At 35.2% G+C, this 27,974-nt stretch overlaps 1 protein-coding gene across 2 annotated transcripts; it reads right to left on the bottom strand.

The window, feature by feature from the left end:
* Nucleotides 1–27,781, bottom strand: LOC145666733 (uncharacterized). Of its 2 annotated transcripts, none has more exons than XM_081734264.1 (3): nucleotides 27,660–27,781; nucleotides 11,055–11,296; nucleotides 1–3,851 (listed from the first exon to the last, which is right to left on the bottom strand). In XM_081734264.1, the coding sequence occupies exons 2-3, from the start codon at nucleotides 11,272–11,274 to the stop codon at nucleotides 3,526–3,528; spliced, it is 546 nt and encodes a 181-aa protein (XP_081590390.1). In that variant the 5' UTR covers nucleotides 11,275–11,296; nucleotides 27,660–27,781; the 3' UTR covers nucleotides 1–3,525. The 2 variants fall into 2 exon arrangements, with proteins under 2 accessions (XP_081590390.1, XP_081590389.1); XM_081734263.1 differs by lacking the exon at nucleotides 27,660–27,781 and adding an exon at nucleotides 27,480–27,618.
* Nucleotides 27,782–27,974: the final 193 nt, after the last annotated feature.

Below are 27,974 nucleotides of genomic sequence, written 5' to 3'. Positions count from 1 at the left end.
TTTATTAGCTAACAATTTATTGTCTGATATTAAAACGATAACACAATTAACAGATTTCGTGTATAGCTATTATAAAGCACAATTTAAGGGAATATTCATTCCTGCCATTTAGATAAGTGCTATTCGCATATACAGAAATCGATGAACACATTTAAACAACAAAACCACATAATGCTTTTAACTTTATGTCTGTTTAGGAGCCATTATACAAGATGAATTTAAATTAATTTACATTAAATATAAATCACATCTATAGTCTGTAGTAATAGTGGAGTATCAGAACTGAACAAATGATATAATGAACAAATAAAATTTCTGCCTGTCGGGAAAACCATCCTATCATTATCAGCCAAGTCTAAACCAAGATATCTAGCCAGGAATATTTGAAAGGATAACTTACGTTATGCCAGGTGAAAAGTCCAAGGTGGTGGTTAATGTGCGTTCAGCCAATATTCAAAAAAGAATAAAATTGAAAATTGCAAAAAATAACCTATCATTTCCAAGCTCAGTATTTATATATAACAAGACTACATACTTTCACTCTTTTACTTCCATACGTCACCTGTTGTTTTTTTTTTCAATATTCCTGTCAGTTTTTATTTTTACATACATAAGTTTCTGGCTATAAATTACCTTTAATGATTTTTTTTAATATTACAAATAATTGTTTCAAATTATACCATAGTTGTATTAAATATAAAAAACAGATAGAAAAATAAAACATGCTACAAGAAATAACAAATGCTGGATTCATAATGAATATATGACGATATAAGACACAATTCAGCACAATGACATTTTAGATAGGGGCAGATCATAATTTATTTATTTGTTTTAAAATCATTCAAAATCATTAATCGTAGTAACGCAGTCCTTTCGCATTTCATCTCGCAGCACAATCGTTTAAATTAGGGATGGCCAAAATTTTCCGGAATTCAGATAAATCCCGAAATTCGGAAACATCCGCAAAAGAATCCAGAATTCGGAAACATTCTGGACTTTTTCGAATTTCGGAATTGACCATCCCTAGTTTAAATTCATTATTATTTCATAAGTGTGTAGCATTTCGTTTTCGCACAATCAACGCTTTATCAGCGAACTTAAAAAGTTCATTACTGAATTCTCTATGTTTGTGTGTCTGTCCGTCTGTTATTTGCGATTTTTTTCAATTTTGAACCTTGCATTCGATAGAGCATCAAAAACTATCAGAGACAGTGATTAGATTTTTTGCGTCACTCTTACCGTTCCCGAGATATTAGCCAAAAAATGGCCGACTTTCAGAGATTTAAGGAGCCATATCTCGGGAACCGTAAGTCATAGAGATGATACTGATGTCAATCAATAACTAAGAGAATGGTAAATATTTTGGTAACAAATAGTAACCGGTGGCCAGCCCAACTGGCCACTGGTTTGGCCAATGGCCAGTTGGCCAGTGGCCACCAATTATTATCGTTACCAAAATGTTTACCATACTCTTAGGGATTGATTAACACCAATATCATCTCTGTATGACTTACCGTTCCCGTGATATTGCCCCGAAATGGCCAATTTCTAGATATTTAAGGAGCCGTAGCTCGGGAACCGTAAGTTGTCGAGAGATGATATTGATGGTGATCAATATCTAAGAGGATGGTAAATAATTTGGTTCCAAATATTAACTGGTGGCCATTGTCTAACTGGCCATTGGTTTGGCCACTGGCTAGTTGGATAGTGGCCATCAGTTAATATCGGTACGAAAATGTTTAACATTCTATTAGGGATTGATTGACACAAATATCACCTCTCTATAACTTACCGTTTCCGGATATCTCTCTCTATGATTGGCCAAAAGATAGTTCCGATTTCAGGAGATTTAAGAAGCCTAATCTCGGGAACCGTAAGTCACACAGAGATCATATTGGAGTTGATCAATATTAAGAATATGGTGAACATTTTGGTACCAAGTAGTAACCGGTGGTCACTGATTAACTGTCTATTGGCCATAGATATTTAAGCAACAATATCTCGAGAACTGTAAGTTATAGAGAGATGATATCCTGTTAATTTTTGCGAGAAAGAGAAGGTGCGGATAAAAATAATTACTTCTACATCTAGGAACAATTACATTTATCCTTCCAGCTTTATCTCTCCATTCTTTTTAAGTTCGTTCCGACAATGCTCTCAACTGGTTACATATGAAAATGTTCTATTTATTTAAGAAGATAATATATCCAGAAGAATATATACGGACAGTAAAAAATTGCTATAACTTCGCACATGCTTTCCTCGTGTTTGTTGGCCTGATGTCGTCTAAGTGCAATGTATAGTTTGATATTCCATAGTTATTTTAGAATATTGTAAGATTAAATTTATTGCTATTACTGGCAATTTGTAAAGAGAAGGATAATTCGTCTGTTCTTCGAAGATTTAGGGGCTCCCATGGCAGAAAGATGACACAACATAATAAATCGAAATTAAAAGCACTCAATAAAATTAAAAAGGAATATAACACATTAAAGAAATACAACTGGACGTTTAGATTAGTTTTGCGATTTAAATAACAATATTTCCAATGTAGTTAGATATTCCAATAACTTTTTATTTTTAATATTGACAGAACTAGTAAATAAATCTCTTGCCTAGCCGTGACATCCCAAAGAAGTGGTAAAGAGGTGTTACGACTTTCTCTTTGAAGTCAAAGTTCTAAATTATCTTAAAATAACAGTATTCATACATATCATACAGACAACATCAAACCAACACCATAGAGCAAATAATTACGGAGACAATAACCATAAAAAGAATAAATACACACTCACAAGATGAAATTGCTAACAAGATGACGACGAAATATAGACATTTTGACATTTCGAGACTTTACAATCGTAATTCTTACTTAACTCTTGTTCTTAAACAACCTCAACTGAAACATATTTCCTACCTTAGGAGAACATAGTTGTTATAATAATAATAATAATAATAATAATAATAATAATAATAATAATAATAATAATAATAATAAAAACCCTTTATGGAGAAGACTTGTATGAATGAAACTTAATACACATAAAACATATTTATTACCTAATACTAATTGCTTGGCTCCTTTTGTTGTATATATTTTATTTATCAAATTTTTCAGTGGAGACGAATAATTAAGAAAACCATATGTTGAGATTATATTTTGTTAAGTAGATAAACATCTTTCACAACGGTGACATATGTATAAACTATTGACATATGCAACGGTGACTAGATAATTGACATATGCATAAACTATTGATAGTATTATCACAAGCTATTCAATATATAAAAATACCTCCTAACTAATGTCAAGGCCCTACCTTTGTATTGTCTTACAATTATTTGGTTTTTTCATGTCATGTAATTGTTAGTTCAACATAAATTGGGGAATGAGTTGGACATATCCTTTTCGATCGACAGTATTACCATAGCAAATAATGTCATAACTCGTTGCCGTTACCTCTGCAGCAACGAAATATTACCAAACAATGCCATATTAACAAGTGGTACAGATTGTTGTGTTCATGTCATACTTCTCAGTAATGGTATACCCACTCCTAAAATTCCAGCAGCAACGGTGGCAGCAATGGAAGCATTTTTCGATGTAAAATGAGAGTTTATTGCATTTAAAATATCATGTCCGAATATTTCCACAAAAGTTATTAACCAGTTTTGACAATTTTTAGAGAACACTGTATATCGAGTACCATTACGTTCATGATTCACTGCTCGTTGCCGTAATTCCTGGGGTGATGTCTCCACAGACCCCAAAGGATAGTATTCACCCTTCTCTTCTGGTTCTTCTCTTCTATATGATGGGACCAAAAAATGTTCCGAATTTGAAAACGCTGAAGAAAGAGAAAAAAGAAAATTAATTGCAAAATTGATTGTTAAAAATAAACTATTAAGTTGATATAGATCTTAAATACACTTCTTCACGAAGACGCGATATTCGATTTTAGGTCTCACGTTAGACATGATACCCCATATTTCTCATGACTTTGTGTTGTAGTATAATTCATGTACCCGGAATGCCCAAATTGATGTCAAACTTAAATTAATCCATTAAGTGTTGCTGAGTTTAAAACACTCAATGGTATGACCTACAAAAAAGGCTCTTTTTCAAAATAATAGTACATGATGCTCTTGGCAAAATAATAATGCAATCTCACACAAACCACTTTATTCTTGGCAGTGAACTATTAAAAATAAATAAATAAAATCAGTTTTAAGAGTTACAGGAAGACATTGGAAGTGAGTGTATTATACTGCAAAGGTCTTTCTTTGTATACCCGTTAATGTCTAAAATTCAATAACAAGTTTGCCATGAAAGAAAATATTCGACAGAAAATATGCAAACCTGGGTTGGCTGGTGTAAACCAAGGTAGTTTACACCAGCTTTTTTCTTTTTCTTTCTTAAAAAAAAAAAAAAAAAAAAAAAAAAAGTTTAAACCAAAATATGAAAAATGTTCGTAAAAGTGTAAATGTTCGTAAATCTTGATGAACACACATTTCCAGGTTATCAGGTTTCACTCCCGTATATTATTCGTATTATATTCAGACCTAAATTCCCCATTTATTACTGAGATTATACTACAAAAACAACATTTTTTTAATGAATGTTTCTTTTGTGATTTTTTTTATAGTTTATTATTGTTAAACAATTGCAATCAAAGGAAAATTATAAATATTGTTTCGTTTTAATGTTGAACTGCCGTACTTCTTTTGGGCAGGGTCATACAAACCCCACGAGAGGCATTTATTGAAATCAGAAGTATCTTTGGTATCTATTTAAGTATAAATTGGTCAGAGCCAAAGTAGACTCAAATAATTCGTATCTTTATTCACTTTTCATACTGATATGCAAATTAAGTCGTTGTATTTCTTTAACTTGGAATAATAAGAAGTCGTAGTGTACTAACTTGGACTAAATTAGTTCTTCTGTACTCTGCAGTACTTTGAAATTGTCTATATGCAATTGTGTATATGGCTTGACTTGTGCAATTGTTTATCTTTTTATCCCTTTGAAATAACTATTGACAATTATATTAACAAGTATGTCACGATCAGTACAACGAATTTTTATCAGGAGTCCTTCGTGAGTGAGTCGGCAGACGTATCGCATTTGTGGCCAATTAGTCCCGCTTTCGAGTTCAAATGGAGGATAGTTTCTGTCATATATAAGCTGAGAAGCGGTCTGGATTCCGCTTTAAGCTTATGTAACCCCTTCCAACATAACCCCGTTGTTGCATAACATCAAGGCAAAACAAACTTATTTCTGTCCATACGTGATATAAATACATAGAGTAAATTATTTACACGAAAAAACCTGGTTTAAATAGAACAAAACACAACAAAACAAAAAGGATTTAAATAAAAAAAACCGGTTTTTGGGTTTTTACAATAAAAACCATGGTTTTTGTCAACCCTGATGCAAACACAAAGATAACAAGACTACGGTAAAAGCAGTAACACAGCAGAATATTAATCTTCTTTCGCCACGGCTAAGCGCAAAGAGTAAAGAAAAGCTCAAGTTAGTATGAAAGATAATAATAATAATAATAATAATAATAATAAAATAAAAATAAATGCATGTCGGAACTGTTAATTGAACTGGAAATAAAAAATATGTTTAGTGACAACTGACAGGGGAAAGTACATATGTGGAAGCAAGAAATACGTTAAACACTAGGACAATCACAATGCGGGTAGGACATGGAGGTGACAAAAAAAGATAAAAACTTGGGAGATCGTTCGGTGCTCATTTCCAAGTAATGTTGGTAAGTCCGTTGGTAGGACAAACGCAGCTTGAAGTTGAGCATGATAAGGACAATCCCAAGTAGATGTTTTGTCTAGCTATAGAGGCTGCACACAATGGTGGGTAATCGTCACGAAGTAGAAATCCATGTGTTAAATGTGAAGTCGAGTTAGAATTCATTCCTACTGTCAAGATGATCTTGAGCTGGTGGTTCAAACACCAAGTGCAGGTTTTACTACATGTAATTTATTATTGTCAACCTGATCCCATTCGAGCTACCAGCGCTGATGCAACTGAACGGTGAAAAGCGAACGCAGATCTGTGCTGGGTATGGGAAGATGAAGCTCTTTTTACATGGGCACCATTTTCGCTGCACGGCCTGCCTCTACTAGCTTTTCCAACATGTCCCGGAACCCAGCAGAGTTGTTCCTTTATTTTTTAATTTTATTTATTTATTTTTTGTAGTCGTTCGGAACTTGGCTTCTTTTTAACATGGAGTCTTTTGGATTGATAGGAGAACTTTTTGTAGATTTGACTTTTTACTGCACTCCATATAGTTTACATCAGTATACTTGACAATAAATAGTTTAAGAAAAGATAAGATTCCAAAAAGCCAACACCACATTCATATCCAGCATTATATTTCCTGTAAATTGATACCCTACGTGATTTTTTGTGATTCTTTTCAAATGCCGGCGTCAGTTTACAAGACAGCAGTCCAAAAATACATACCACATGACTATAATTATGCACGAAATTTCGTACTTCTTGTTAGTCGGAAACATACCAAACATTTCAGGCAGTGAGTGAGCTACGAAGAAGACAGTTTGAGGGGTTCATATGTCAACCCCGATGGTTCCCCACACGTAACATTTGGTACTTTTGTGCATGTAATCACTAGTAACTATGTGTAATTTGGCGTTATTGACATTATTAGTTAATCACGTCAGCAGTAGTCTTTAAAATGGCCATTTATGTGTACGTTCGTGTAAACTTGGCTTGCAGCGAGGCTGAAACTTAGCTGCGTGCACTACCGCGCATGCTGACCAGAAAAAAAGAAATGAAAAATACACTTGTCGTTAGAAGGAAGTGGATGCAAAAGAAGGAAATATTTCGAAAAAAAAAAAAAAGTAGGACGAGGTATACCATATCATGATAAATAAATTATTCTTTGTTTAAATGAAACGAACATGTAATTGGATCAAGTCATTAATTTGAACCTGGCAATTCCGGTAGACATCCTGAACAGGAAACACCTTAATTTTTTCCACGAGAATACAATATTTGATGTTCAAGGTTGTGTATTGAATTATCTTTTATAAAATTTCCATTGTTTATCTGAAGAATCTTTATGTAGCTTTAACTTTGGATTCTTCGCTCTGAAAAGATAGATTCTAACACAGATCTTTCCACCATGGAAGATATCTTACGTAAAATCTTTACATCTCTAATGGATTGGTTAAGACTCACATAAATGATCTGATAATTCTGAAACCTTATCTATCGGGTAGCTAAATACTAAAATATACAACACAAAACACAAAGAAGTTCAAAAATGAAATCTTTGAGTTTTACGTCCCACGGTTATGCCGGTTAGGCTAAAGGAGACGCTGATGATGAGTAATGAATGAAATGGTGGAATAAAAAAAGTGGGAGGAAACGGGAGAACCCCGAGGAAACCCACGCACACGGTGTTTGTCCACCACAAAGTTCACTTGGCGGGGGCTGGGATCGAACCCGGGACCCCAAGCATCAGAGGTGAACGCTCTACCACTGAGCCACCGTACAAAGAAGTTCAAGTACATCATTAATAGTTACGAATTGAAATGGGAAATATGTATTTTGGTAAGTGCTGATGGTTTAAAAATAGTTTCGATTGATCTAGTAGATATATTCAATTCAATACCTTTAGGTCTAGTACTTCAATGCTTTTAGTAATGCTTAAAGGCAATAAATTTCATAAAATTGGGAAAATATTGGAACTAAACCAAATTTATTCACTTTCGAGAATAACATCTACAAAGTTGGAGGTACTAGCTTTGGGCAGTCTCCTCTCTCCCTTCCAGGAAACGTAATATATTAAAAGAATTATTTTTTAGTGTGTTCATTTTCCCTTTTTCGGAATAGGACTTCTTTACAAACCAAAAGATCCATTTAAAATTGTATCTTCTTACAACTAAGGAACCTAAAATAAACTAAGACAGATTAATTCTAGACAAACAATAGCATTAAATTTTACCACTGCAAGATTCAAAACAGGGAATTCAACTTACATCAAAAATATCTAGAAAGAATTGGAAATTGGCAACATTGATATATAGACGGTGTATTTCATTAGTGTTTGGAAGTGTCAACAAATTCAATCAGGTTATTACGTTTTAAAACACGACAGATTCAGGACAGTATAAGTATCAATCAATTAGTTCCTATGAGAGGAGCAATTATCTAAACACTAAATGTTTTGTAGGAAGTATTTTTTGTTATAAAACTGTATTCCTATGCGTCCATTGTGTGGGAAGAGAGTTCTCACACATGGCGCGAGGAATGGGATTCTGGCTACAACAGAGAATGGATCACTTCACATTACTTCCCACTTAATTTTATTTATTTTGTGATTATAGTAAAATGCACATCCTATAATGAGTGAGATTTCTTCATAATGGTGCAACTAATTACTACGTTATTTTTACTTACAAATTAAGTTAAATCGTATCTCAAAGGAAGTAAGGCACAGGGAGTGAAATTCTCAACGCAACACAAGAAACTCACACAATTACTAGTTTTTCCATATAAATAATGACCTACGAGAAAGTTTTTATTATTAAAATACTACGGAAAATTCCAATTGTAAATAAAAGTGTGTGAAAGGATGGAATATAGTAATCTATGTTAACCAAAACGGATTGTGGAACCAGAATGTGCGAGGAGTAAAATGATTTGAACGAATAGTGCATAGATTTCTTATCTTCGGTGAACAGTGCTTATGTTTTTCGGTCGCGGATACGTACGAAAGGGGCCTAATCAGTTCATCACAAAAATTTATTTCAGTGTTTGTAAAATGTGAAGTGTTTATTATAGTTAAAATGTTTGAAATATACGTATCAAATATATATTCTTCGGGTGCTAATTATCGTATCAAGAAATAGCTTAATAACAACGTGAAAGTGTACATGTTATGCAATGATATTTTATGTTAGAGGCTAAGTATTGTGCACCCATATATTTTATTATGTTTACAGCTTCCGCAGTGTTATAAGTTGGTATCTTCTTTCGTAAAATATATGGAGAGAGAATATATATATATATTACACCCAACGTTCCCCGAACTTCTGACCATAAGACTGGGTAACCACTATTGGGAACAATCAGCTGATTCAGCTGAGGTGAACGTAGGAATACCAAGAACACGGTGTTACCGCAATCCCAATAACCCATGGTTCGAATCCCGACTTTCACTATTTTGTTTTCAGTTGGTTCATACATGACTTGTGGTTTGGTATTGTCCAGCCCGAGAGTCTGTTCCTTTGCATGAATCAGTACAAGGACATTCAGGGATCAAACCCGATACCATTGAAACTGTTTACTCAAACAGTAACCCCCAAGAATCGAACCCAATACTGTTATAAGATGTCTTCCCAAATAGAAACATAGAAGGATAGAACTCTAATACCCTTATATCTGCTATTCCGAACAGGGACGGACAAGGATAGAACCCTGATACCTTTATACCTGGCTAAGGCCTCACAGGGACACGAACCTCAGACCCTTATACATGTCCCACACGTGCTCGATAGGGTTTAGGTCCAGAGTTCTAGCAGACCAGGATAGAAGACAAATGACGAGTAGAGCACGCTAGAATACAATGTCAGCATGGAATATAACGTCCAGCACATTATTCTGCTGGAAGATGGAGTACAGCAGAGTATCCAGGGAAGATAGAAGTACAGATTTGCCAACTCAAGAATTACGATGTACTATCCATATTCCCCTCAATCAAGACTACAGCGGATGTACAGCTCTGTACTAATACACAATAACACACTTAGCAAGTGTTAGTGATAGTGTTTTTTTACATATTATCACATAGCCTTGCTCAGTGTGTTATTGTGTATTAGTAAAAAATGGAAACAAGGCCTGACAGAATAGTTATACATAGCCTATTGTTGCTCATACGAGAATGCCAGGTATGGGTTCTGCATGGCATGCACGAATATATGGTGCATTTTCCCCATTCATCTGCTCGTCACTGTGTTCGAGACTGAAACGATATTCATAATTGAATATCCCCTTCCATTCTGTGGTCTCTTCCGATACCACCGAAGATGATCTCCGCGATGAGGAGGTGTAGTGTGTAAACGTGATCTACCTCCAACAATCTATTGTTTAGTGTACTGCGCTCCACAGTGGGTCACGGAGACACGTTTGCTGTGAGAACTTTTGATTTCCATCGTACATATCGCGACTTTCACGTCACAAGCCACGCCAGTGCTAATCCTGTGGAACAATCATCCGGCCTCTCGCACAATCACTGTACGGCTATGCCTCGAGTTACTTTATTTCACAATAGGCATTGCAGACGGATCAACTACGTTCGTAGATTTCTGAATCCATTCGGGCGCGAAAGTTGAGTGTGCAATGTTTTCCTTATATACGAAACTTTACGGAAGACGGAGCTCTGAGAAATTTCACTTCGAAGGATGGATATGGGAATTTTAAAAAAATTCTTATCATTATTGTTTGTTTGCCTCATAGATTTTGAGTAACAATTTCCACAAAACTGTGAGAATCTTCCGATTTTAGGGTTAAGAAAGCGATTTAATTTTATCTTAAATTTAACAAAACTCATTTAATGGCGCCTCTGAAGAAACGTATTTCGAATGAATTGAGGTAGGCTAAACATTTGCATTAATTGGAATGAAATCGCCGGTTTAGAGTGTGAGAAAACCACTTGACTTACATGTTAGTCTTGTTCTGAAAAATTAATTTTAGGCGATTTACGAGGGAATTGTATAACTCCAGCATAATCAAAATTGCATCAACAAGTAACATGGAACCTCAGAAAGGTGTGTTCAAATATTTTTCGTAAGTGTTATTCTTCCCATATGAAGAAAAGGTACTTCTACTATTATATAAAACTATATTACTTATGATATTGATGACACTAAAGATTAGTACCAACGCCTTATACTGTACATAAATTCTTAGAAATTAAATATGAGAAACTCTTTTAAGAAATAAATTGCGATATTAATTTACATTATTGATGTTTTAGTTAATATTCTACACGACTTACCTTCTACAGTAACAGTTATTCCATCATCGAACTTAAACACAAGTGCCCAGTGACATGCGAATCCTAACCTCACAAGGAGATTTTGTACCGGTGTCTTATATAACCACACAGTGGCAGTTCTTGTTTCAGAATCATATTCTGCTGCAATATCCCAATCCGAGTTCTTCATTTCTGAAACCGACCGAAAAGGTTTGCTGCGACATTTGCTTCTCCACGACATATTTACATTCAGAATTCCACTTCTGTAAAACATATTAAACTTTGTAAATCGTATCCGTGTTAATTATCGTAACTTAATTTAGCTTAAACTCACTAATTCTGTCTAAATTTCTGTTACATGCAATGAAGTATAGACTTAACTAAACTCAACATGGTGTATAGCTTTACAGTGATGAAACAAACACAATATTATATACTAAATCGAATGACCCTCTAAATTAATGTAACAGCACATTTAGTTTTATTAGTATTATCTTAGCATTATGACTTACTTACTCAGTTTCAAACATTATCAAAAAAGATTGCGGTCTTGACTAAATTTTAGAAATGATAAAAGAAAATGCATAAAAAGTTGAGATCTTGGCCAATAATTAGTTTTAGGATCAGGGGCCGCAAAATTTTTAAACGGACCCTAAACCGTTTCTCGTATTTTGAACGGAATAAGCACATCATACCGAGTTAAGTGACAGTTCGGGTTGGGCTACACTATATGTAGTTCTCCAGATATAAGGTCTACAAGAAAATTTTTGATTGAAATATATTGTATCTTTTGATCCAAAAATAGCTCTTAAATGAAACTATTAAATTTATTTGACTCTCCGTTCTGGAAGTAAAAGGAAAAGAGAGACTGTTGCCTCCCAAAGCATTATATTCAGCTTAACAGACGAAACTGAGAAGGAAGAATGTTCACTTATGATGATAACTTATCGAGTGTACGGAACACATTGTAAGGCCATCAAATTACTCTCCTAATAATGTTCCTTTCATTGACAGGAACATTACTAGGTGAGTAATTGATATTAATTTATGATGGTTTACATAAGTGTTTCTCGAACTCTAGTTCGCGAACAACAAGTGTTTCTCGAACTCTAGTTCGCGAACAACAAGTGTTTCTCGAACTCTAGTTCGCGAACAACAAGTGTTCCTCGAAGTATGCCTTTACGGCCTCCTCTTAGATTAAACATTAGTAATAAATAAATAAATAAAAAAAACTTATCACACACTATAGCTGAGAACATCAAATCGGTGTAAATTAATATAATGTAATAAGCTCAGTGGTAAAACGCTCATCCCTGGTGCGCGGTAATCTGATTCGATACCAAGTACGCTTTGAGATACACAAATACCATGTGCATGGGTTTTCTCAGGGTTCTCTTACTTTCTTGATTTCACCATTGTCATTTATTTCGTCGTCATCGTCTCCCCATTCCCCTTAGTCTTGGTGTATAAGTGTGAGACGTTAAATTAAAAAAAAATAAGATAACTAGCTCTAAAGATATTTTTGCTAGACTTCAATTATTTTTTAAAGTATATATATTTTTTTCTATTAATATCACCAAAATTGACAGAATTCTAATTATTACTATTTTGAAAATGTAATTATCAGGGCCAGGATTTTGTTGACAAGTCAACTTTTTTCTGTTACGCATAAGACAAGGCAAATTCTAATAAAAACGTTATCCATCAACTCTAGGTTCTAAAAATATATATTTTTAGGGTCAACTTTTGGTCACTTTTTGCCGTTTTGAAATTTCAGGTAATTTTTTAATATCTTAAGGTAACTTTTAGGTCACTTATGGTCTTTTTATTCTTTTTCTTCTACATAAGGAAATCTTTAAATGAACACGGTTTACAGTTGAGGAAAAGACGAAGTTGAATAATCTCTTTTCTTGCTTCCTGACTATCGAGTGTGGATAAACTGCGTTCTTAACAAGCTAATGAAAACTAAACTGTAACTGGTTAACGAAAGGTGGGAGTTGGTAGGTGTCCAAACAGATAGTTTTGGGTTGTTGAACACAAAGGATGTGATCACGTGAATAACTAAAAATGAATTAGAAGGCGTACAAGGATTTTAAACAGGTTTTTATATATTATTTTCATGTAGTTTGCACTTGCGAACTTTTATTGTTTAAAAATGCTTCCTAGTTTCAACTCGGGAGTGAATTGACGCTTTCAATACTTACAATGCCGTACAATGGACTGATCAACGGACATAAATGATCAATGGACTGCAACTAACTGAAACAAAACTTTTTGAATATGAGCGACAAACGTTAATTAAAATCCAATGGATATTTTAAAAATGTCAATGTTTTACGAAATAAACATTTAAGAAAACGCAAGTGTTAGGTCAATTTTTGTGATTTTTAGGGGCATTTTACAGGAATTTTAGTGTAATTTTATAGGTCACTTTCAAGAAAATTTTAGGTCAACAAGATCCGGGCCCTGGTAATTATACTAGTATTAACATATGTTCAATATATACTGCCCGGTCAAGATTCCGGACAGACGCTTGAACGTAAATTTCAATGAACAAATAAACATATTTTCGATAGGGAAAGCTACCAATGCGAAATATTTTGTTCGTGTAAGTCTCTATAATGTCTCAAGACCATGTCTCTCTCTTTTGTAACATATTTAGATCTAGCAGAAAAGATAGATTATTGAATTATTGTAAAGTACGCGATTATTTTAAATAAAAATAACGTGATCAAGATCATGAAATAAATTTGCCTGATGGAAGCATGTTAAATATTGGAAATGAATTCCTTCTTATAGAAACCTCTAGAATATAATTGTGGTAGACGTGCCATGTTAGACAAAATTATTATCAGGAGTTTACATTAGTAGAAGATAGTATTATAAAATGCAGTACAGTTACATCTTGAACCGTGTTTGTGTAGATTTTTGCCTTTCTGAGTGTTTATGCTGTAATTGTTAGAAATCATGGACAAAGGTACGATCTTAAGTGCAGAAACACGCGCTGGAGTCATTGCGCTTCATAATACGGTATTTTATATTCGTCAAAGAGCTTCCAAACTGAAATTGGTTGCATCTACTGTTGGTGATTCCATCGAACGTTTTCAGCGAATACGACAGAACATGGACAAAAATTGAGTTGGAAGGACTTGTATTACGTCACATGCGGAACATTTATTCTAGTGTCTAGCAAAAGGAATAGGAAGCTTACTGTACCGGAAATCCAATCCGGATTTAATCGTAGTCACCCTACAGAAGTTCAGTTATTAGTGTGAAACAACGTTTGAGAGTAGCTGGACTCTGATGAGGAATTGCTGTGGCGTGGAAACAAGCAAAAGAAGCTTTAATGAACCTTGAAGCGCAAAATTTGGACAAAAGAGCAGTGGAAAACGTGTGTTATGAACGGATGAGTCAAAATTTCAACTTTTTGGACAACGACATCGAATTCATGTTTGTAGACGTTTACAGAGAAAATGCAATCTAACCGTGAAACCCCGACTATTGAACATGTGTTCTTCAAGCTTATTTGCGATTATTAGAAAACAAAATATTGAACGTTCATGTCGTTAAATTCTAATCAATTTTCCGATAAAAATTCCTATTTATGCATGTAAATAACAAACCAGTCAATCTTAGATGGTTGTGGTTCATTTGTTTTGATAATTGATGGTGTATTTGTGTAAGAAAGGTCGTTAGTTGTCATAGTAACAGACAAAAACAAGTCTCTTATATACAAAAATCCGACTCAATAAGTGCTTTCACAAGTATTATTTTAAAAATAATATTCTATGATATAATCTTTACATAGGTGTAAAAGAAAAACAAGAAAAAAGAAAACATGTATCATATTTATCCGTTAGAAAGATAGCTTTAACAAAAATGAACTGTTTTTTTCTTTCATTCCCGACTAAAATTTTATTTATTAGCAAGTGGGATTTCGTTCGTTCGTACCCAATTTTCATGATTAGCCTGTTGTATAAGATATTTCTAATTCCAGAAATAGTTTAGAAAGTAAGATTTAAAAAAGGTGCATTCCATTTCAATTCAGGCAGAGCATGTACCATCACCATCTCAGATATTGTTGAAACTTTTTTTTTTTTATAGCAACTAGACATGTTTTTAAGAGACCCATATTTTTTTTGTTTTGTCGAAAAAAATTTTCCCGCCAAGTAATGGACCATCAAAGACGGGGAGTACAATTTATGAATTGTAGAAGACATGGAAAATGGTCAACTTCGGAGACTTACCATTCGGCTATGGAGACAGGTAGAGTTATAATTCTTGTTGTGGTATGTACATAGGGATATAAATAAACTATATTTTATTATAGTTTGGTTTGCGCATGCGTATCTTTTTGTACATAAATTAACAAATGAACGTCAATTTATCTGAAAAGTCGAAGTTTGCGAATTTTTTTCGAGCACTTCCAGTTCGAATTTTAAATTCTATTTTCACGGTTGATAAGACCTGCTTACCCGCTTTCCGAAAAAAAAAAATGTATCGCTTCTGTGTGCAACCGTTTTGTCGCAAAAAATTCGAGAAATTTTAAAATTTTCAAAAATCGCCATTTTGGGGCGCCATTTTCTCGAAAACACCATCTTTTAAAATTCTGAAATTTTGTCAGATGGTTCAACTTTACATGAATAATAAATACACCAAATACCATTCTCGACCAATGTTTCATGAATTAACTGCAGCCTTTTAAAGTTAGCGAAGTTTCGTTAATTTAGATGTCACAGTTAGCAACACTGGGAACAATAAAAGTGCAATGATTTGATGATGTTTGTGGTTCACATTCATTAAATGAAGAATAAAAGGTTTTCTTGACTGTTTTATTATTATTATTAATATTATTATTATTTTGATCAAGAAGGCTCTCTGAAATAGTAAAATGAGCCTCCCCCTACTCCTCCGTTTTCTTAAACCGAAATAATCTGAGGGGGAAATTACGATTACGAAACAAGTTTTAAGTTTACTTGAAATGGCCATCCAATAAATTCTGATGATCTACAAAAAGCCTGAAATATTACCTCAGTGATGATTTGGAATGCTCCAGACAAGTCTCAATTAACTGCGATGTCATTACAGTGATCGAAAAAGGACAAAAAGTTAAAAAAAAAAAAAAAAATCGAAACGTTTTTATACGCGTTCCAAAGAAATTTACTGACTTTTTAAACAGAACAATCCCAACATAAGAATGGGTCACTCGGAATTTTACAGTATTCGACTAAAGTGGATCAGTCCGCAACCTGCGAGGGAAGTGTGTGTGTGTGTATTGTGCAAATTATAAGATAGCTGCTACTGCGTTGCTACAAATCAAAGGTGCAGCCTGTATTGAAGCTGTCATGAGTGACCAATTTCCTTTAGTAGTATGATCCGTAGAAATGACAACTATCTTCTTCAAGAATGTGGTGAATGTCCTGGAGTGGAAGGAATAAGTGTGGAGTCTTTTCTGATCCTGATGAAAATGAAAGTGTTACGTATGCCATATGGGAAAACAATAATCTTGTTATAAAACTGTGCCACTTTCTGTTTTCGTAACGTACATTGCTGGTTTAACTGTAAGAATTGTAGTTCATGACTACGTCAAGAAAATCCAAAGAGAATTAATTGCTACCGAAAAGCACCGTATAAAATTTCAAGATACAAATTCTATTTTACTTCATGTAAACTTCGCTGAAAACTGGACTTTTATTCTGCAAAGTGAAATTCAGAGTTATCACCGGAATATGAAACAACTGACAGTTTTTTTGTAATAAACGACGATAAAGCACACGATTCGGCTCATGTACTCATAGCCATAGACAAGATTCTAAAAATACTCGAAGAAAAGCGAAAACATATTTTATAGAAAAAGGTCTGAATACGTGAAAATAAGTGTCTACAATTTCCCAAACCGTGTCAGTGATTTCCGATGGTGCTGCATCCCACTTTAAAAATAGCTTTCAGATGTTCGAGATGCAGACAGGTCTGATAAAGCAGTGGTTTTGCAGTGAAACCTAGCATGCAAGGGTCTCTGCGACGGTATTGAGGAGGGGTGGGGGGTGTAAAGAATGTGGCAACGCGGCATAACCTTAGGAAAAACAGATACACAGTATTAAAACCGCAGAAGAAAAAAATGAAATGAAATCTTTAAGTTTTACGTCCCACAGTTATGCCGGTTAGGCTAAAATAGACTGTAATTATGAGAAATGAATGAAATGGTGGAATGCAGAAAGTGGGAGGAAACGGGATAACCCCGAGAAAACCCACGAGCACGGTGTTTGTCCACCACAAAGCCCACACGGCGCGAGCTGGGATCGAACCAGGGACTCCAAGCATCTGAGGTGAACGCTCTACCACTGAGCCACCGCGCCCCCACTAAAACCGCAGAAGAAGTCGTGAGTATAGTGCAAGTACAAACTGGGGATTACTCTCGTTTTGTTGCCTGGAACTGAATTTGACAACTACCGGAAGAAAAAAAGGGAAAGTATGCGACCAGTAATTGGTATTGAACGAAGTCATCTTTGGCTTTCGGAAAATGACGAAGATTTTATGGCAGTAACGGGTCACTATGAACTATCTTCATTCTTCCCCCAAAATCGAACTTCTGCAATTCAAAGTGTAGATTTAAGAAATCTACAAAAAATAACTTTTGTTACATACATATATGTACGATAACCAGTGGTGCGTAGCAGAAATATTATGAATAAATCATGAATTACGTGAAGTTGAAGTGCTACTTATGCTTCCACATGGACCTTCAGCATTTGTAACTATCGACAATGTGCTACGCATGGGCGGATGCAGGACGGACTTCTGGAAGGGGGGAGGGTAATACTCCTACTTAGAGCCACTTTTAAGAGCTCCAAACTCTGGGATCGGTTTTATTTATATATAAAATAAAAAAAGTTTCTTCCCCCTAGATCCACTCATGGACGAGTTGTGAGTGAGCCAACACCTATTGGAGCACCTGCATGGTTACATGCTATTAACGAAGAAGACACCAACCAAGCAAATGATTGGTCCAAGTAAAAAAAACAGTGAACTTTTGTTTCCGAAAACCATTTTAAGTAAGTGAACTTGAAATTTGTGCGTTTCGTAATTGTAATTTCCACCTCAGATTATTTCGGTTTACCGGAAACCGGAGGAGTAGGGGGAGGCTCATTTTACTATTTCAGAGAGCCTTCTTTGATCAAAATAATGAAATAAACAGTCAAGAAAACCTTTTATTCTTCATTTAATGAATGTGAACCACAAACATCATCAAATCATTGCACTTTTATTGTTCCCAGTGTTGCTAACTGTGACATCAAAGTTAACGAAACTTCGCTAACTTTAAAAGGCTGCAGTTAATTCATGAAGCATTGGTCGAGAATGGTATTTGGTGTGTTTATCATTTATGTCAAGTTGAACCATCTGACAAAATTTCAGAATTTTAAAAGATGGTGTTTTCGAGAAAATGGCGCCCCAAAATGGCGATTTTTGAAAATTTTAAAATTTCTCGAATTTTTTGCGACAAAACGGTTGCACACAGAAGCGATACAAAAAAAATTTCGGAAAGCAGGTAGCTAGGTCTTACCAACCGTGAAAACAGAATTTTAAAATTCGAACCGGAAGTGCTCGAAAAAAATTCGCAAACTTCGACTTTTCAGATAATCTGACATTCATTTGTTATGCACAAAAAGATACGCATGCGCAAGCCAAACTATAATAAAATATAGTTTATATACATATATATATATATATATATATATATATATATATATATATATATATATATATATATATATATACCTATGTACATACCACAACAAGAATTATAACTCTACCTGTCTCCATAGCCGAATGGTGAGTCTCCGAAGTTGAGCATTTTCCATGTCTTCTACAATTCATAAATTGTACTCCTCGTCTTTGATGGCCCATTACTTGGCGGGAAACTTTTTTCGACAAAACAAAAAAATACGGGTCTCTTAAAAACATGTCTAGTTGCTATAAAAAAAAAAGTTTCAACAATATCTGAGATGGTGATGGTACAATTTTATATTTTTTTGCCTGAGTTGAAATGGAAGGCACCAAAAAAAAGTTTTAAAACTGTAATTTTCGGGTGGCTAGGTCCACCGTAGCAAACCTTGCTTTATACGTACATGATAACATAAAAATTTACATTCTGCTATCACCAATGAGCACATAAGTTTTGAGATTCAACGAATTTGTTAATGTTCTAAAAAAGAAGTTGCCAGAAAACCATTACATATTTCAGTTTTAAATTTGAGTTCTATGGGAAGTCTATTGAATTAATGTTTACAGCTTTTAATTTTAATTTACAAAAAATATTTTCTATAGGGCCTGTGTCATACTCTTTCAAACATTACGAAAAACATATTGAAATACAAGTAAATACCACAGACAACCACAACCGAACTGCATGTAAATTGTGCGCCGAAGGCTATGGTTACAAGTGTTGCATAATACACACAAAACTCTGTAATTCTGTCTGTATCTTCAAATATTTCCATTTGAACGTGGTTTACTGAAACATCTTTAAGATATAAAAAATATGACGAAGATATTACATTCATTTCTGTAGTTGACAAAAGTGAGTTTACAAGCGAATTTTTTCAATACTGCACATTCTTAACACTGAAGCGAATAAAGGGTCCACGACATTTGGCCGCGGCTGTTTGGGCGCAAAACCTTTTATCCAAATAGGTTTACCTGTAACCAATTCGATTCGAGTCGCTGTTCGGGCTGCCATTTATTTGTAACCGTTTCAATTCGAGGTCTCTATTTGGGTGAACATTTATTTGTAACCACTCCGTGTAATCTGGTCGCTGTTCGTGGTTCATGGTCTTACCAATAAGTATCTTCCTGATACTTGAACTTACCTGGACAGGACTATGAAGGACCTCTCCAAGAAGAGGTTACAAACTGTTTCCAAATCGCTCGTCGGTCTCAATAATGAGATGAGCATTAGGCGCCGAGAGGTTCGGGTGTTTCGTCTCGAAAACCTCACGGACGATCAGACGGTCATCCAGACCATAACGCACACAAATATCACTCATACAAAGAACGAAAACACACTGGGTTAAATAACGCTATACTTATTTATTAGAACACTATTATATAAAAAAAAATAGCGAAGAGGAATGAACACAACACTGAACACTGAATATGTATAATAATTTTCGTCACTGAAATCACACTTTGCCCTTTTAAGGCAATACAGCCCTTTATATATATATATATATATATATATATATATATATATATATATATATGAGATTATAATTCAGATTTCACGACAAATGCTTCTCTCACACCATTGATGCACTTGGGGGATTAGTACTGGGGAAAAGTTGTTGGGATAATCCTATGTGGAATCCAGTTGCTGCGCCGATAAATTTTGAAGCGTAAAGATGATTCTTCAGCAAAATAAAAAAAAGAAAGTAGAATGCTGATGTTGGAGGGCGCGTGTATAACTTTTTAAACGCACATGGTTTGTGAACCTGGGACTTCACTAGTTGCGGCTAGCCGTAAGAAAACGTCCTTCACCGGCTAATAGCTTGTGCCCCTTAATCCAAAAGCGTTCTTGGTTCCCGACGCAACGTGCGTGGTGGCTGCGCACAATACCGGAGTCAAACTCCCTGAGCGCTAAAGCTCAAGATACGGGCTGCAATGGTCGACTGGAGAGTGTTGTCAGTTCATTCCAAAAATCACTCAGTTAACTCACCTGTAGGCACATACAAACTAAATACGGAAAATAATTTATGTCAATTTTAGTTAACTGCCTACAATGCACTAGACACGGCGATAACTCTGGCGTGAGAAAGTACAGATAACGAGCTGCAAAACAACGCAATTGGTGCCACTTTGGTCACTTGAATACCTGTTCTGGTCTGGTCTTCTCTAATCTATTGCAATGTTTCATAAGCGATTAAAGAAAACACTTAATTCAGTTCCCAATAACTATAGAATATATACTGTGCATATAATAAGTCAGGAGGAAACCCTGAAATGGTTTGTCACTAACTGAAATGTTCTCACCAAAAGCAATGTTTTAAAAATATATATGAAAAAGCGATGAAAGACTTCTTTGTCCAATTGTGTGGGAAAGAAGCAATTCCACCGAAGAAAGAACTTATATGCGTCGCAGAATAAAGTACAAATCGAAAATAATAATCACTGTCTTTACGAAATATACAGTGTCCACAAAAAATCCTTCTATAACCTGGTAGCGGTTATATACCTACCTACATATTTTATTAGTGTAATTTCGTAACTGGAACCCGGATTTTTAGGCACTAAAATATGAAGATAGGCACTGAAAACATCGAAAAACTTCCACAAATAATCTTGGAAAAACTAAAAATAATATCAGCAAAGTTTCTGCACATCATGCACAACTTGTTTCTACTAGCTGAAAAGAAATCGGAAGGAACTGCAGCAGGAGCAGACTCTCGACTTCCCCGGTCGCATCTGGTTTCCGTGCTACGCGGCTTAGTTTTAAAATAATATTTCTTTTTAATAAAATAAGACATATGTAATAAAAAAAATGTAATTCATATGCAGAAAAACGCACGTTCCTCTTTAACGTTAAGTTATTTTAAAGATATGACTATATATTCATACTGCACTGTGTACTTGATTTTTTAAGTCAGACATTATAAAATTTATCTTAAAATGTGTATAATACTGTACCTATTTTTATTTTTGCACTTTTTCTATAATAAAATATTACAACGCATGGTACAAGAACTGCGTTATTTCCAGTAAAGATGTGGAATCTGTATGACAAGAGTATTGAGAACTCATACACTACCGAACTGCATAGTCAATGACCATAGTCAAGAACGAACAACCCCGCCGAAGTAGCTCATCGTGGACTGCAGTCGGAGCTTCAAATGGACCATCTATCGATTTGGCGCTTTATTGATGCACTTCGGAGGACACAAAGAAAGTGGGACTTAGTGTAGAAGGCAATGGGTCAAGGAGAAGAGTCACTCAAGAAAAGAAGTAAATATATTCAGGCAGATGAAAGAATTCACCGTATTGCACAGAATTTTGAAACTGCTGACGTAGAATACTTGCGGAGTTCGGCCTATAATTCCGTCATAGAATGATAAATGTAACGTAAGACAAATAGATTTCACTGTTATTTCCTTTTCAATTATCTCTGTTGCAAATACATAGTAATAAGTAGTAGCACTATGTTATGAATAGGTACGAAGTTATGAATATCCAAAATGCCTATTCCTTTACGTTAGAGATGATATAAAGGTGAGTACACAGAAGTTTATTTTGAGGGTGCCATAGGATGCCTATCGCAAATTTTATTTTAGTTCAATATAGATTCATGCTAAAAAAAAAATCTGCAGGCCATGGTCTCCGATTTTCATTAAACTAGGATAAATCATTCTAGAAACAAAATAATTAGACCCGTATTTTTTTCTTTCTGCGTTATACAAAAATTTAATAGAACTGAACCAAGCATTAAATGCAACTGAGACTTTCAGTGACTATTTACCATAGGTCATATACGAAAATTTAGTTTTTGAAGATAGCTTTTTTAAAAGAAAATGGGAGTCGAAAGATAGCTTTTTTAAAAGAAAATGGGAGTCGATCTTCATCCTTCTCATTCTTTTAATTTGAAGTTGTGCTGTTATTTTCTTTAATGACAGTTATATATATATATATATATATATATATATTTGCCTATTTCCAGGGCTTTTAATGCGTAGACATCCAGGTTCTAGTTATGAAATACATTATAAACCTATTTAAGTAGATTAACCTATTCAGATATATGGCTTTGCCCCAAATGTCCTCCTCCGAGAATAAATGCTATTTAATTTCTAATATAGGCACTGATTGAAAACAGAACATAAAAATGGAAAATCCACGGTTTAAAATGAGTGAGCACACACAAAAGAGGAGTGTCTAAGATATTTTCCACTGGCGAAACACTCCTGCACAATGTGGGAAAACAGTATTTGATGTTTACAAATATAAAGTTACAAGATCAAACAATGACAAGTGCTCTAACCCGTACAAGTGCGCTGTTTTTATGCAATAGTGTTTTCTTTACTATCCTCGTCTGTGCGCACAGCCTCCGTCGCCAACGCAGCTGCTCACTACGGACGCACTTCCAGCAGCGCTCCTGTTCTGATTTGGTTAGATAGTACTTGTGCTTTGAAGTGACACCTAGCAAAGGTTGGTTAGTGCGTTTTGCGTAATAGATTTATGGCATTCGTCTGGACGAGTAATTATAGCCGTAAAGGAACACACCAGTTTGCACGCAAATTATCTAAGAGTACGCAATTGTTTGTCGATGTATCAACGAAATAAGGCCGCAGAATGTCTTACAGAGTCATTTGGAGCACAAAAAGTGAAGTAAAATATTTAAAAAAAAATGGACTTTTCTCAATCTGCACACTAATGGTGAGAGGTGACTGTAGTTTCTGAGACCTTCGTTTACAACATACCATCGTAATGTACCCCTGTGAAGCTCGTCTGCCTCGGCCTGGTCAGAATGGATACAACTTTTTACCTGTAGTGACCAGCTAGCAGGGTTGGCAGAAAACATGGTTTTTATTGAAAAAAAAAACAAAAAGCCGTTTTTTCTTTTTTGTTTAAATAATTTACTCTATGTATTTATATTAGATATGAACAGAAATGAGTTTGTTTCGCTCTGGTGTTATTATGCAACAACAAGGTTATGCTGGAAGGGGCCACATAAGCTTAAAGCGGAATCCAAACCGCTTCTCGACTTACATCCAAGAGAAATTGTCCATTTGGACACGAAACCTGGACTAATTGGTCACAAATGCGATTGCCGATTCGCTCACGAAGGATTCCTGATAAAAATACGTTGTACTGATCTTTACATAGGCGTACTTGTTAATATAATTGTCAAGAGTCATTCCAAAAGGACAAAAAGATAAACAGTTACACAAGTAAAAACATTATACCAGAATTATATATAAATCGGGAAACTCCCGCCTTAGCCATTGGGAAAATCCTGTTATTACTTTAAATGTATTTGTATGTAAAATTTTAAGGTCAACGTATCATAATCACTACGCTAAAACTGAGGTATTAAATTACAAATTTGGTATGTAGATATCATTCAATAAAATTAAAGTCAAATCCAAGTTGATGTTGGAAGCTACGTAGGCAATTGATAAATTTTGCCAATTTCTATCAATATATTTAACCAACCTTGGCTTCTTTATAGAACAGGCATTCATTCAAGTAGAAATATATACTTTGGTTTCATATCGTATGTTTAGGCTTAACATCCTTATGAAATACCAAGGTTATGACGGAGAAGACTTTCGCTTAAAGGGACACCTCGAATCGCTACTTGGTTTGCACTTGAAAGATGGGTTGTGGTTCGACCGAGAATTGAACACGGGACCCGTTGATTAAAAGGTGAAAAGTAGATAAATATAATGCGGATGGTTTATGTGGAAACGTCACCACGAAGTTCACACAATTTAAAGGTTTTTTATTATTATTATTATTTTTTAAACCATGCTTTAAACCACCTTGGTTTAAACCAGCTAACCCTGCCAGCTAGTAGAAAATATCAGTTTGCTTTTAGAGGAACATCAGTTTGTAGGCATATTATCAAAAATCTATATGAAATTATTTGAGCATGCGTCAAGAAAACAACACATTAGAATGTAATAGGATAGTGATTCTCACAGATCCGTTCTCCAATACATATAATCAAGTATACAAACCAGCAAATTATCCATTTCTTCCAGGTAAATTTTCAACATTTTGGTAGAAACGGACGACAAACTTTGGAACTTAATCCGTTATTAATCTGGCGCGTGCTGAAATAATTGCATGCAGATTGACATTACTGCAAACTGAGGCCTCCACGGGAAAGTTCTAGAACACAGGTCCCCCCCACATAGGTTAGTAACTAGGTAGGTTCCTTTCTGTACCAAAGTTTAATATTCAGTTCACATAATATAGCAGAGCGAGCGTTAGCGAGTGAATGCGGGTTAGAGCCCCGCAGGCCACGTTGTCTTCTGTCTTTATTACAGATAAATGGGAAGGGGGACCTGTTCTAGAACCTTCCCGGCTTCCATTCAAGGGTATAAATACGCGTCCAGATTAGATTACACAGAAAACACAAAACAACTTGTGTTACGTGGCTACTAAAACATACTGCTATTCAATCGAGTGACGGTGGAGCGTAGCACCGGGTTTCCCTCGGAAGTGCCGTGTAGATGTAGTTTTGGCACACATTTTGGAAGATTTAGAGGTAAAATTTAATACTTTGCATGGAAAGACATGTTTATAAGGAACAAATTTCTGCAGGTAACGGAATTAAATACAAAGCAATACAGCTGTATTTTAGGTTTACAAGTGTAGGGTTACTAGTCTAAACTCATTACAAGTGCTTCACGACGGATATAATAAGTGAGTAAATATGAAAGATGACTCTATTAGATGTTATTTTCCACCGGTGGCATATTTCTGCACAGTGTACAGAACCTGCATTTTATGTTTACAAGTGAAGCGTCACTAGTATGAAACCCTGACAAGTGCTATTGAAACTCATACCACTCCCAAAACCAACTTCTTTCCAACACTCTCACTTGCACACATACCCATTATCGCTGATGCACCTGCTACCTTCGGATGCATCCACGCGCACCCACCAGCTTCACGCTGCCCCGACTGGATTAGATAACATCCATGGATTTTAGTGGTCACCTAACACAGGTTGGTTTGTGTTTTTCCACTGTAGTATTTATGCTACATATGCGAAGGCTTAAGTTTAGAGTTGCCCCTCCAGTCTGAAGGTGCCCTTGAACTTTGCGACATACAAAAAAAAAAGTGCTTAAAGTATTAAAAATTGCTACATTTCACTTAACTTCAGTACTCCGTGGGCTTCACAAAAATTTAAATGGTTTTCTTCATTATTTTTGTGCATCCGTTACACCTGTTCACCATATTTTACAACTACCATGCTGCTGAAACCTTCCGCATCCGAAAAATAGTACTAACTTCCACATATCTTTTCTCATATTAAACAACTCTCCTGCCGAACCTACATCCCTAAACATCAAATAAAAACTTAAATTTATCATTTCTTACCTCATTTCTCCTGTAAATTTTCCTGATTTTTATAAAAAGCGGAGGGTAACTCTAAACTTAACCCCATCCAAAAGCCGTATTTATAGACAAATCGTAAAAGAATTGTAATTTTTCAAGAATTACTGCTGGTGGCCTCCTTGAATTTTTTATCTATGCCAAGTAAGATATTTTCATGTCGCCCAGTGGAAACTTTGGCATATATTCCGAAATTGGGCGTCCGCTTTCGCCACTTTTTTTCGCTGGTATCTCCTTTCCACACTTTCTGCTATTTGTTATTAGGTTCATTAATCCGTGCTCTTCACAAACTTTTAAAAGATTTTGCTCGTAATCAACGTATTGCTTCACAAATGTTAAAACTGTTACTTCATTGCCCTTGTACATTCGCCATGTTCATAACATAAATACTCGTTTCTTTCCCACAATGCAACTGTTCGGTTACCTTGCGCCAAGTAGTTCACTAAGCTCGCCGTATAGTCCCATGTTTATAACCGCTTATATGTAATAAATAAATAGATTTTTCGAGACTCTTATATATTATAATCAAGCACACAAACGATCAAATTATCCATATCTTTCCTGTAAATTTTAAAAATTTTGCTGGAAACGGACGCCCAACTTTGGAACTTAACCCGAAACTTTTTAGAGGACAATAAGGAGGAAACTAGTTAAACATTTAAAATTTTTCAAGAATTCTTTTTAATGGTGCGCCAAAAGTAAACCTGTACGGATAGTGCAAAACATAGTAACTTGTGTTAGGTGTGCAGTTAAAGCGAGAATGCTATTTAACCGAGATAGGGGGAGCGCGGAGGAGCATTTGCAATGAAGAGTATGCCCATAAATGAAAACTGTAAATAACTCTTGATACTACATACAATCACATAAGTTATTAGAGGATTTGTAATGGTTTGACATACTTCCACACTAGTAACCCTATAGTTGTAAATATAATACACAGGTTTCCTACATTTCGCAGAAGGACTCCGCCATTGGAAATTGATGTTACTCTATCATATTTGATGAGCCTCAATAATTTAACAAGGGGGGCGCGGTGGCTCAGTGGTAGAGCGTTCACCTCTGGTGCTTGGGGTCCTGGGTTCGATCCCAGCCCCCGCCAAGTGAACTTTGTGGTGGACAAACACCGTGCTCGTGGGTTTTCTCGGGGTTCTCCCGTTTCCTCCCACTTTCTTCATTCCACCAATTCACTCATCTCTCATCATCACCGTCTCCTTTAGCCTAACCGGCATAACCGTGGGACGTAAAACTTAAAGATTTCATTTCATTTTTCAATAATTTAACACTAGTATAGTCTTTCTAATGCTTTGACATTATCATTACACCTGTACGTACACAGAAAATACTGGTTTCTGCATCAGCAATGTAAATATCCTAGACAACCCTCTTGTTCACTAATTTTAATTGTAAATTTACGATTTCAATAACAGACTATTCTGCACCAGTACCCATTGGTTTCATACTCTGTTCATTATATAATACACAACACAATGCAAATATAATATCCGTTAGTACCGTTACTACAGAAAAATGTCCCATCTGTTCATTCGTACCATCCTCCATTACATTCTTACAGCAGTGTTACCACTGCCCTGGAACGGAGGTTAGAAAATCTCTAAAGTAACTACACGATAAAACCACTACAAGGTTACAAAACTATAAGCGAAATTGTCTGAGAAATGAAATCTGGTCACTTTGAACTTTTAGTCTTTTCGTGTTGAGATAAATTCAGGGGTATTATTTAGTTTCTACCTCTGAATAACGGTTCGTTACTTGAAGTTTTGATGTAGTCATTGATGATTTATTACAGTATTGAATAACGTGTGTCAT

Source organism: Thermobia domestica, chromosome 12, assembly GCF_964235325.1.
Source record: "Thermobia domestica chromosome 12, izTheDome1.hap1.1, whole genome shotgun sequence".
In the NCBI taxonomy this organism is placed as follows: domain Eukaryota; kingdom Metazoa; phylum Arthropoda; class Insecta; order Zygentoma; family Lepismatidae; genus Thermobia; species Thermobia domestica.
Note: the sequence above shows the minus strand (reverse complement) of the source record. Positions and strands in the feature narration are given on the sequence as shown.

Excerpts from the sequence above, each read along its gene's own strand:
- LOC145666733 (XM_081734263.1), bottom strand. The coding sequence starts at position 27,502 with ATGCAGAAACCAGTATTTTCTGT. Across the intron at positions 11,297-27,479 it reads CAGAAACCAGTATTTTCTGT|AAGTGGAATTCTGAATGTAA; the intron begins GTACGTACAGGT and ends TATGTTTTACAG. Across the intron at positions 3,852-11,054 it reads AATAACTGTTACTGTAGAAG|CGTTTTCAAATTCGGAACAT; the intron begins GTAAGTCGTGTA and ends CTCTTTCTTCAG.